The sequence below is a fragment of the Dromaius novaehollandiae genome, chromosome 7, assembly GCF_036370855.1.
Source record: "Dromaius novaehollandiae isolate bDroNov1 chromosome 7, bDroNov1.hap1, whole genome shotgun sequence".
Classification (NCBI taxonomy): Eukaryota; Metazoa; Chordata; class Aves; order Casuariiformes; family Dromaiidae; genus Dromaius; species Dromaius novaehollandiae.
In genome coordinates this window covers 44,464,518-44,476,875 of record NC_088104.1, presented here as the reverse complement: position 1 = coordinate 44,476,875, position 12,358 = coordinate 44,464,518, and the positions used below count along the sequence as shown (strand labels likewise).

Below are 12,358 nucleotides of genomic sequence, written 5' to 3'. Positions count from 1 at the left end.
CCCCCGCCCTCCGCCCCGCCCCGCCCCGCCCTCCGCGGCGCGGGCCCCGCCCCCTCGCGCTGTGCACGCGTCTGTGGCTGCGGCAGCGGCTGCGCGGTGCGGGAGCGGCCGGCGCAGCGCCTCCTCCCCGCTCCCCCCTCTTCCCTTCCCTTCCCGTGCCTCGCGCGCGCTGCGGCTGGGGGCCGCCTCCCCTCCTCTTTCCCGTCTCCGGCCCCGTCCCTACCTGAGGCGGCGCTGGGCGGCGGCTCTGGCGGGGCCCGCTCGCTCCTCGCCCGCACCATGGCCGCGGAGCGCGGGGGCTGCTCCTTGGACGCGGTGCCGCTGCCGCCCGAGGTGCGCGAGAGCCTGGCGGAGCTGGAGCTGGAGCTGTCGGAAGGTGGGAGCGGGCGGCGCCCGGGCGGCGCGGGGGCTGCGGCCGTTGGGGCGCGCGCGGCGGGAGCGACCGTTGGGCTGCGTGGGGGGAGGGGGGGCAGCCGTTAGGGCGCGGGGCGCTTCCCTCCCTGCTCCCCTCCTCTGGGGGCTGCGCAGGAGGGAGGGAGGGAAGGGGCAGGAGTCGCCCCGCGCCTGGGTGCGTGCGTGGTTGGCAGGAAGCCCTCGGCTCGTTTCCGTTGTCCGCCCCGTGACATTTGGCTCCGGGAGGGCTGGCTTCCCCGGGAAGCGGGAGCAGCGGCTGGCTCCGGGGAGAGGAGAGGAGGGGAGGGGAGGGGCCGCCCCTCGGCGCGGCGTCCCTTGGCCGTGCGCGGCTGGGAGCGAGCCGCAGCCCCTTCTCCGAGCTCGGCCTGGCGCCTGTAACCTTGTCGCTCTCCTGGAGCGACGTCTGCGCTACACGGCAGTGCCGCTCGCCGCTTTGGAGCGCGGTTACCCTCCACCCGCCTAGGGCGTTTCTCCTGCCCCAAATCCACCCAAAGAGGTGGGGGACAGCTTTAAGGCTAAGCTTGAAGGGTCCTGCGCCGTGTCCCCCCTCGCCTTGTCTCTCCCTTGAATCCAGCTGCCTCTTCTCCGAGGTGTGTTTCGCCAAAGCACTTGCCACGATGCAGAATTCACAGAATACTCGTTTCTGAGAAACGTTGTTTCAGCTCACTGGTGTCCTCTGTTACCGGTCCCCAGTGCTGTGATAAAAGCAACGATGGAGGTGCTTTTGGAAGTGTTTTAACTGGCTCTGAGACGTTTTTCAGTTTAATCTGAACGTGCACCGAAATGTTTTGTTGTAGAGCCAGAGGGCATTAAAGTGTCTTTTTAAATAGTTGTTCGAATACCAAAAGGAATGGGCAGAGTTGGGTCGCATTATAGTCTTGCGCTTGCTTGCTCTGGTCGGTGTACCAGTTAGCAGGTAGCTGTGGATCATCTGAAAATACCAAGGGCTTTTTTATGCATCTTTCTAGTAACAGCTAAAACTTTAAACTTCTAGTTACAGCTCTCTCTGTAATTGTATTTTTATGCTTTCCTGTATCAAGTTTCTAATTACAGCCCTTCTGAATTAAATTTTTGTATAGTGTTATTACTGGTTCTTCAGTCTTAATTTGGGAGACTTGGACTAGAAAAACCTCTGTTGTGGAGGGAAGATTGTTACATTCCATCAGCTTCTCTAGCTAAAGAGCCCTTACTTGATCTGGCGTGGTAAATACGCAGTTGCAGGCTGAGGTTGCTGTTTGACAACACAGTTAAGCCCTTCTCTGGACTTACTGTCCCCAAAAGGGGGGAGGGTGCCTTTCCCTCCACTTCTAGTCTCATCTTTGACAGAAATGATGCTTTCATGGCCTCGTGGGAATTGTACTACACTATAAGCCAGGAGGAATTTTCTTGGAAGGACTTTTTTTTGCGCATTAGTTCCTTGCCTTGGCCCACCATGCAGACAGGTAGGTGTGGGCACTTGTTGCAGGAAAACAGGCAAAGGGAGGAAGAGACCAAGGTGACAGTTTCTGGGAACAGTTAATTATTACGTTTTCAGGAGCTATATTGTCAACCTGCACTTTGGAATAGGACAGCTACAGTTGTTATTGCCGTGGTCCTGAGAGATTCGGTCTGCCCCTCAGGTGTTGCAGTTTTCAAATCGGTATGTTCAGGTGGCCAAAACTGGGATTGTTTCACCCTAGAATACTAGCTAAAATTTAGGTTTAGGAAATAATCAGCTGTCCTTGCCCCAGGTGTGGACCCTTTCCTGCAGAGGCAGGGGAAAAGTCTAGGATTAGTAATTTTGTGTTTTCCAAGTGTAACCTGTTGCTGCATGTCTGTCAGAGCACTAGGAAGTAGTACCTGAAACATTTTATTGCTTATGCAAGAGGAGTTTGTATGACTTGTTTGAATTGCAGGCAGCTACTGCCTGTGTGCTATGACTGCACTTGGTAGGGTGATTCTTTCTTATGTCCGTATTAGAGCACATATCACACAGGATATCCTGGGATTGGCCCTGCCTTTTTTGGTAGCCCCAGACTGGGTGTTCCTTAACCGCTCCCCCCCCTTCCCTCTAAGGGTCTGCAATATGTTGTGTCTGTGAAGCACCCAGAGTGATGGGTAACTGTTTGTGTGCTGTATCTAGTAATGGAAGTTTGTATGGCTGTGTAGATGCTGGTGTAGCTACGTGGTTGGATAAAATGCTACTGTTAGTTTAGATGAGGATCAGTATTGGAGACGCCTGTTAATTTCTTGGCCATACTGAAGACTGTAGTGTATGATCTTAGGTAAGATCTTTGAATCATTGCTGTATCTGGACAGTAGCTAGAATGCTGCTTTTTCTACCTTGTATATATTGAAAGCCTTTCAGAGCAGGGATTTTTAGTCATTTTTTAGTATAATACTTCAGTGCTTGTGTTCTGTGATCAGTTGACATTTGTATATGCTGCTTTTAATGGAGCTCTCCATTAATAATGTTCACAACTCGCTTACTTGGGTGGGAAGGAACAGTGGATTAGGATTAGATATCTGCACTTCAGTTTATGTAAAATGGATACAAATTGTGTATAGTACTCTTCTGTACTTCTAAAGAAGTAAATTGGTACTTGCAGAGACTCAGTTATTTCACTCTTCAGGGTGGGGTGGTGTCCTGGTCTGAGGGAGACTCTCTTGGTGCTCTGGAAGTCCTAGTGCTGTGACAAGGCAACAGGTATTCTGGCATGACAACTGGAAGTACTCTGTAGTGTTGTAACAGAGACACCAACCTTGAATAGAAGACCACTGTTAACTGCAATTTCCTGAAGCTTTCAGAAGCCTTTTTATTGTATACACAGTGGTCTTCTGCACCTTGTTTGTAGATATTGCAGTGGACCCCTGTCTTGGCCAGGCTTTTTATTTATAGATTATTGCAAAACCAGGCAGACTTAGGGGGGTTAAATAGGGAATTCCTCGTGCTGAATACTCACAACTCAAAATCTGAAATGAAGTGTATCACTGTAGCTCTGTACTAGCACTGTAGCTAGGATTCTGGTAATCTCTCTGTTGACAATTACTTGTATTCTCCATGCACTAGAGGAGTAATAAGTGAAAACCTAGAGTATTACTATTGTTGCTTTGCTATATCAATATTGTATTTTTTCCCTTGCATGGCTGTTAGGGATGTGACGACTGAGAGATCTGACCCAACCTTCTATTGAGGAGATCATGGCAAAAAAATTTAAGAAAGTGATAGGCCTCTAACTTACTGGTCTGCAGGCTGCATGGAAGTTGTGTTAACCTTAAGACTGTATGACACTGCAGCAGAAAGATGGATGCAGTGTTCTCTGTACAGCCTGGTAGGATCTTTTACAAAAGCGTGAAAGTGATGACATGAAAGTCCAGTACTTCAGATTTTTATTAGTGTTTTTTTCCTTTATGCTCTGAAAGAGAGCTACAGGTTATAACACTGTTTTTTAAATTCCATCTGCAGTGGAGATTTTGTAGGACAAATCTCAATGTGCTTTTTTTTAAAGCCAGCATCAGTTTTATGTTAGTGTATCACATAGGTGTGTTTTCATACGCGCATAAATATATTCATACATTGATTTTTCATTAATAAATGATGATTTTGAAGAGCAGTTCTCATTTAGACACAAATGTTACTTGTATAACTTATCCATTATTTAAAAGCATGTTTTATTTGAAAGCTATGCCTCTGAACATTTTTCACCTTTTGTGCAAACGGCTGCTATTTTTTACCCTCATTCTTTTCAGAGCTTTCCCGTGTTTTCCCCCCCTAACTTTTTATGTGGTATGTAGCCACAATTTGCTGGTTTGTGTGACAGACACATCTTTCGGGTGAGAGAGAAGCTTGTGAAGTCACCAATTCTTTCTTCTGACAGAAATAAATCTTGGCGTTTTAAGAACTCTGTGATTATCTGTCTTCTGAAGCGTGCTAGGCAATACGCTTCTGCCATTTGATCCCCTTCACTTCTACTCTTCTTCTAAGCCTAGGGGGTGAGGAACTGGGTCATTTTGCTGCTTTCCTTCATAATCCAAAGACAATATAAACATGAAGAAGTAGCCGTAGATAAAACCGTATTATGTGTCCATGTAGTGTTGAGGAGGACCCATTCCACTGAGGTAGTTGTGAGTTTTTGTCTTCTAGAGTTGTTAAAAGTGGTACTTCCCTCAGCTGGCAGTTCAGGATCTTATACGATTATTTTGACTGTGCTGATTTCTTGACTTGAACGTTTTTTCCTCTTTGTTGTAGTACTTGTTGGTATGTGGTTCTTATGAGACCAGGCCATTTGGATGTGTGACACATGGTTAGCATCCGGTAAGCATTATGTAAAAGCTGAGAGAAAAATGTGGGTTTGGAGACTTTCAGGTGGCTGTTTGACCAGTGTGAATGTTACAACGCTTTCCGTTTTGTTTGTATTTCAGATCAACTCTAAAAGTCAAGTATATGGAGTTGCTTTTTCTTCCGTTTCTTAGGGATTTGTAAGTCAGAGTTATTCTGGAACTGAGTTGAAAATCCTGACAATATTTTCCAATTTTAAAGAGGCTGAAGATCTTTTTCAGCCCAAATATATTCAGTTACTCCACTGATTGTCAGATGGGAAATTCTCTTCTTGATGGCTTCTGTCAAACAGGCTATAGATAGAAATGGATTGCTGTGCAGTTTACTGTCTTAATTATAACTTCATTTTCCTGTTTATTTGGGTTATTCTGTTTTCCATGTCTTAATGCATCGCTCCAGAGTTTTTTATACTTGGTTAGGTGTTAATGGAAAGCATGGCATTTTTAGTGTGCAGTTCAGATGGAAAGTCTGATGTGCAGGTTGCTCTGAGATATTTGTGTCTGGCTGGTCAAAAAGCTCACTTTTACGTATTTTTGGTCCAATTATGTATTTCCCTTTTCAGAAAAAGTAAAAAATGTGTTTGGCAAGATAACTTGGTCATATTAATTTTTAGTACCTACAAATATTTCAGAAATAGATTAGCTTTTTGTCTGGTTGTTCTGGCATCTTTTGAGATACTGTGGTTAGCATGGTGCATACATCTAAATGGAAAAGGATGTCAGCTAACAAGGGTTTTTTGAAAAATGTAAACATATTTGATGGCTAACTTTTTTGGCTATTCTTTGAATCTTACAAATACTTTCTGTAATGACTACTAGCTAGTAAGTATTAGCTCCTGCTAGCTGTCATATCAGTTTTTAAAAATTTTGATTGCAGACTATTTTTCTGGGCAGAACACCTTTCTTACAAGGTGCAATCTTTCAAGACTGTTGAGAGTTTATTGGAAAACTTTTCTCTGGGCTGTGCTGAGTATTAAGCCCATGTCATAGCTGAAAAGTTTAACTTAAATTACTTTTGTTACACTAGCAATATTGATGTGCTATTAAAATATCATATGTGAAATCAGGCAAGGGAGATGCATATTTACTTTTACCTTGTTTCTTTGTGATAAAGCATGGTATTTGGGTATTTTCTGGTTTTAAAGTGGTAGTTTTCTTTTACAGGAATCTTTAAAAAGTATGTTGGTAAGCTGCAGCTGTTTACCACTTTTGTGATCATTTTAAAATTTGGGAATAAATGTAGTCTGAAGCTGTCAATGTGATGAAGTAGTAAAACTGGAGAGAGGCATGTGCTTTGTAAGAGGATGGCAATTCGTGGAACTTGACCTGCAGCATCTCTGTTACTTAAGTTCTGGCCTCTCCTACAGAAACTGTTAATTGTGCGATAGTACGGGGAGCTTGCCAAATGCCCATCGGGACTAAGTCTACAAAACTTGTTCTCACACGTTGCATCTTATGCAGGTCCCAAGAACTGATTGGCTAATGTACTTACAAGCTACATAGTTCCCTTAGAGCCTGTTTGTGACCGAAATACAAGACACACACTATTCGAAGGGAAGCAGGTTTCTCTTTTTAACATATTAATTTCCCTTTACAGTTGTACCTCACACTGGTTCCCACTCCCGTCACATTCATTTTCCATCAGTGTTATTCTGGTCCCTCCCCTCTTTTTTTTTTTTCATCTCATGTTCCAGAAGGCAGTTGAATAAGGTACCCATCTTGGTTGAGAGTATTTTTACACTTTTTATTTTTAGTTGTTTCTGGTGAAAGCAGTCCTGTGAAGGGACTCTTAAGTCTACAAAAAATGTAAGGAAATTCTGTCTTACTTTGAAGTCTGTTGCCTCCAACTTATTTAGGAGTGAGGGGCCTTAGGGTTTACAAACTGCTCTCTTATCTTGAGCACCGTAAGAAAACAGAAAATGTGCAACCAGGAGAGATGGTAACTCTAGGTCACCAACCTTCTTTCTGGTCGAAGCAGGATTTCAGACTCAGCTGGCTGGGTCATTGGGGGTTTTTATTTGTCTCTTGGATTTCTGCTATAGTTAGCCAACGTTTAAAGCGGAAGAATGTAAAATATTCTTTGTCTCTTTGAGAGCCAGTTCTGTACTGAATGGTTGACTGTAGTTGTTGGAGATGGAAGTTGAAGACTTAAGTGGCAGCTCTTTGTGTTCCTGGGAAATATCTTAACTCATTACTGGCCTGAATAGCAACAGTAATAACTGTAAAATGCTGGATAGATCCTCTTTAATGGAGCTGTACTCAATAGTGGGTGTTTTTGTTTTGTTTTGCCTCATTTAGGTAAAGTCTGAGATTTGCAAAACAGTGTAGAATAGTTACCATGAAATACTTAGCTAAGACAAGGGCAGCATTTGTCAGATACTCCTTTAGAAGGCTTGTCATTCTCTTTTGTATTGCATTAGCAAGGAAAGTTAAATTCTCTTGAGGACCAGGAGTATGATGGCAGCTTCTATTTAAGAGAATTAAAGGAAAACATTTTATTCCAGGTGTTCCCATACAGAAGTTTCCCTTAAAATCATAAAAGCCTACATTTATGAAGTAAACAGAGCTTTATAAAGTTAGTATTGAATACTGTCCTCTATTCCATTTCCTTAACCCCTCTCACCCTGCAAACCTAACCCAAACTCTGCCAGCTTTGACAACCTAAGAGGCTCTTTTAGTTTGCTAGTTAAACGGGTGTTTGTGAGAAGTATTCTTTTTAAAGGAAGAAATTATTCTTCTAAAACTTTTCATTTGATTAATGAAGGGCTATGGATTTTACTTTAACTTTTTTTTTTGGCCTGAATACAGGATGATACAGGAAGCCAGCTTGGTCAGATTTTGTACCACTGAGTCTTATGAGTTACAGATATGTCACCTGGTTCTGTTACTGGAAGAAAGATCTTTTTGCTATACTTATATGCAAAATATAAAAGCAAAACAGTTTGATCATCTCTTCCTCTCTGATTACACGCTGGGCATTTGGTTATAAAGAATCCACATACTTTCCTTGTAATAAGTATCAAAGTATTTGGTGATTTCTTGTCACGAGGTCTGTGTCTCAAGGAAGCATAAACTTGTTGCATTCTCCTCAATTTTCCTGAAGTGAAGATTGTAGACCCAAATTTGAGGTACTGCCATAGGATGTAACTGTATGATTTTCCTGTGCTAGTTAGTGGATTATGCTGAACAATGCAGTTCTGTAACGCAGAATTCAGGGGACCAAGTGGAAGTGTGTGGCTGAACGATTAAAACCTCCAAATCATCATGCTGTCCCTCTACATTCCTCTTACTATTTTATTATCATCTTTGTTCTTTCCCACCATTCTTTCCCCAGCAATACTCAAAAGGACACAGAAATAGGTCTTTGTTGCAACTCTTCCCAAAAAGTCTTGTCGAAAAATGCATTATGTTTGGCCTTCCTGCTGACTAAGTACCAATGTATTATCTCCTTGCATCAGAAGTCAGTGAGCTAACTCTAGGGTAAGCGTGCACATATATTGACAAGCTTCTGCCTTGGCAGATGTCCCTTTTCGTTGCCCGAATGCCAGCAGGTAGCCAGCAGATGGGTGCTGTTCTTCAACCACAGGATTGATGAGGCAGGGCTTCAGGTACTGGTGGACCCAAAGGGCTTGCTGTGAGGATTACATGATATCTGAGAAGCATTTAGGACAAGCTTGATTTTAATGGATTTTTGGTCAATCCTTTTTCTCTGTAATCTCTTTTCTATCAAACCTCCTTTGATTTTGTTTGTTTGATGGTCATGTGTCTTGTAGCAGGTGTCTATGATAAGCTTATGGACAAGACAGTGGAGGAAAGAAAGAAACTTTTAATCTTCCATGACACATTATTACCTTCTGAGGTCAAGATGTTTCTATTCAATAGCACGCACTTTTTGTCAAATATTCCTCCAGGACTTCAGCAAGAACAGACTAACAAGACTCTGCCTCTTGTAGTATGCATAAATAAAAAAACCCAGAAGTATACTAGTAGCTGGTGTCATGTGAGCTTTTCACTATAATTCATTGTGGCTCAATTCTTAAATGTTTTTTTTGTTTAACTTCTTCCTTCTCCCCACTTTTCTTGTTTCCTTCAGTTCTAGTTATCTTTATTTCTAGATGGCCTTTCAAAATAAACTGTTACTTCAGAAGGAGGCTGTGAGGTAATATTTTCCTATTTATCCTTAAAACAGTATTCCGCACTCCTGCAAAAACTGCAGGCTGATTACAATGTTTCAAGAGAGTGTGTGTGTGTGTATACATAAATATGTGTGTGTGTGTGTGTATATATATAGGGGAAGTATGAGTTTAGAAGCCAGCTCCTTCCTTCCCACTGGGAAAGAATATAATGCTGGGATTCTGCTGCTTCCTTTCTGTCCTATTATCCTTTGTTTAGTGGGTTTCTGATTAAATTTTGGGGCACCCTTCTGCTTCTGGGAGAAAACTCATTTTTTCCATTTCCCTTCTTTCACACAAAGCACTCTTAGTTTTTACAATGAGGATCTTGTGTTTGCCATGCTTTTCTGCTTTCTGGTTGCTGTGAAGGAAGTTGGAAGTTGTCTCTTTCAGTCCCTGGCTCTGTTTTGGGTGCTATTTCACCAGACAGCTGAACTAAATAAGCAGCAATTGCCCACAAGGGAAATTCCTGTGTCCCCAGCTTTTATCTTGAGCTAGATCTGGTGCCTGTCTGCTGTGGTGCAGTGGCAAAAAGTTAATGTGAGAGAAAGTGAGTATTTTTTAACCAGGTTAGTGAGTCGAGTTGGCTTAACATTAATCAGATGGGCTCCCAAGCTAGCAGGAATGGTTAGATTCAGGGGAGAAGGATGGAGGAGGACACCCATACTTTGTCACAGCTGCGTTCTCCTGACAGTTTCTGTATCCCCTATGCCAGGATGGTCCGTATCATCATGTAACTTTAGAGTTATGATCCCAATATAACAAAAGGAGGAAGGCTTCCACCTCACTGTTTTGCAGTGTCCTATGACAGCTTCAGACCTTTGGCTTTGACCAGGCATCTTTTTGGCAGAAACAATCTGTATGCTGTAACAGTTGGAGAGGAGAAGGTATGCTACTGTCTTTTGTTATCTTCAAGATGATTTTGCTTCCTGGTTCCTCTGTTAAAGTCCGATGATGTGGGATCTCTGAATGTCTGGCATGCTCAGAGTAAGGAATGTTAAGAAAGCGAAAGAAAAAGAGCGTGTCAGAAATAGCATGTCATTAAGACACACTGGGAGGCAGGGTTAGAAACAGACATTCGGCAAACATATGTTTATTTTCACTTTTAAGTTTTTAAACAAAAATAGACTTATTTGCTTATAAATTTTTTTTGCCTATGAATTTTATTTGCTTATTAATCTTACTTGAAGAAGGCGAGTATTTACATTTGGGCACTCTTTACTAAATTTTTTTTCTGTATTCATTTACTAAGCAGAAACACAGTGAAACTTAAACCGTATAGAGCAGCTGGTTGGGATTGTGGTATGTTGTGTGAGTTACAATGGCTGTACTCTGAGACTTCTGCAAGCTGCTGATTCTTAATCGCTTCTTTGTTTATAACGACCTTTGGGTTATACTTATGCATAGTGAAATACATGGCCTTGAAAATTCTTAGAAATCAAAACTGATGAACCCAGAGTTCCCTTTAAGCAAGAGTTAGGTGGCTATTTTTTCCTTGCTCTTATGCAGCTGAGTTCCCTGTTTGCTTCAATATACTCTGTTTGACTTTTTATGACTTAAGCAAAGGATATGAATGATGTAATGACTATTTTTGGTTGTTGCGGGTTTGCATGTTGTTAACATTGTCAGGAGCAACTTTTAAGTATATTTGCTGGTTAAAAGTTTCTCTTCCTTGAGTGGTTTGGTAAACTGAAAAAAAAATGTATTTCTGGGGTGGTCCTGAACTGTAGCTTGGTATGCCAGTGACAGCAATGGCACAGCATTAAAGAGTTCATGTGTGCCCTCGTCCGTGTGCTCCCTTTTCAGCTGTGTCAACCCTGTTTGTGAGGCTTTGCTATTTTTTCTTGAATAATGCAGTAAACTGGTCTGACGCAAAAGCATTGCTATAATAATTGACTAATGTGATTGTGTGACAGATGAGGGAATGTGTTATAGAAATGGGTGTTTTTCATCAGGAAATACTTTCTAATTAAAGAATACCTTTTTAAAGAAGAAAAACTAAGAGTGTGGTTAGAGCAAATGACAGCTACATTTCTAGACTTTTCACACTTGGTGGTGCCATGATTAGAGATACAAAACTATTGCTTACATGAGTACAAAGCGCGTTGGTGGATATTGACACTATTCTGATTTTGATAGCTTGTATTTTCATAGGGCATCAGTATATAGTTTTATCAGTGCCTGAGCTATAGTGAATGAGAATCTTCCCTTTCCTAATGAAAGGTATTTTTCAGATGTTCTGCAGAATACTCAGATTCTGTTGATTAAACCAAAAACTTCCATCGCTGAAATACTTTCAGCCACAGAGCTGTTTGCAAGAGGCAGGAGCTGCTCCAGAGACTGTAGGAAGAATGTCTACAAATGATACCTCCGTAGTCATCGCTGTTTCCTGTTCAGTTTTTTCTGACCTTGCTTTTAACAACGGAAACATGTGGTACAGCCTGCTCTCAGAAACTACAAAAACCCTTGCATCCTTTTGCACCGGGAAGAAAAAGGGAAGAACAACCATGTGAAACAGTTGATAATCTGTATCTCATTACTGTAAATCAATAATTTGCGTCTGAGAACCACTTTGCTAATAGTCAAGCAAAAGATTTTTACCAAACATAGCCAGATCCTGAAAGGTATGGAGGGAGCTTCGTTGGTCATATTTTTCCAGCATTAATGACAAACAAATATATATTTATGCACTTCCTGTATCAGTTCTTATTTGGCAGATGGAATAATGGATGGTGGCCTGAGAGAGGTCTAGTAGCAATGTTAGCATGATTCTCAGTTCCTGGGAGTTTCTGTTCCTCTTAAACTCTTAAGTTGTCTGTAGGGGGAGGGTCTCATATTCTGTGTTGGCCTGTACCTGTGTCTCAATATTTTAATCTTACGTTATCCTTAAGATTATACATAAAACTTTATTAATATTGCTGTGTACAAATCCTGGTATACGTTACTTTTGCCCCAACAAGTTGGATGGGTCTTAAGTTTGGTAAGCCTATGTGTTGCTAAATCGTAGGAGGACAGGTGTGATGCTGAAGGTAGTTTTTGAGATGAGGGAGCTGGAAGAACAGCATGCCTGGATAGTAGTAGGGAATAAATGAGGTCTCATATGTTTTAAATAGAGACTTTATATAAATAAGATCTGACAAATTCAGTAACTGATTAGCTACCAACACAAGTGCTATAACACTGATCCTTCTGTCCTGGTGGGACCAGCGTTGCCTGGACTGTGTGTTGCATTCAGGTATGCATCCAGAGGAGAATAAGTACAGCTCATTTTTTTTCAAATATAATTTTAAATATGGAAAACTTGTGCATAGCTAATATCTAACAATTTGTTTCTATGATCACGCATGTTTTCTGTTCTATACCCACTTTATTGCATCTTTGTACCTTCCAGCTGGTAAGCAAGCTGTGGCCTCAAAGTTGCTTTTACTCTTCATTTGAACGGTGCTTCTCACACT

The 12,358-nt window shown here is 42.1% G+C and overlaps 1 protein-coding gene across 2 annotated transcripts in view; it reads left to right on the top strand.

Annotated features, from left to right (window-relative positions):
* Positions 1–18: 18 nt before the first annotated feature.
* DIP2A (disco interacting protein 2 homolog A) overlaps positions 19–12,358 on the top strand; it is a 129,295-nt gene continuing 116,955 nt past the window's right edge. For both annotated transcript variants that reach the window (XM_026107421.2, XM_064515426.1), the window contains exon 1: positions 19–376. In XM_026107421.2, the coding sequence (XP_025963206.1) occupies positions 280–376 (97 nt within the window). In that variant the 5' untranslated portion in view covers positions 19–279. The remainder of the gene's footprint in view (positions 377–12,358) is intronic.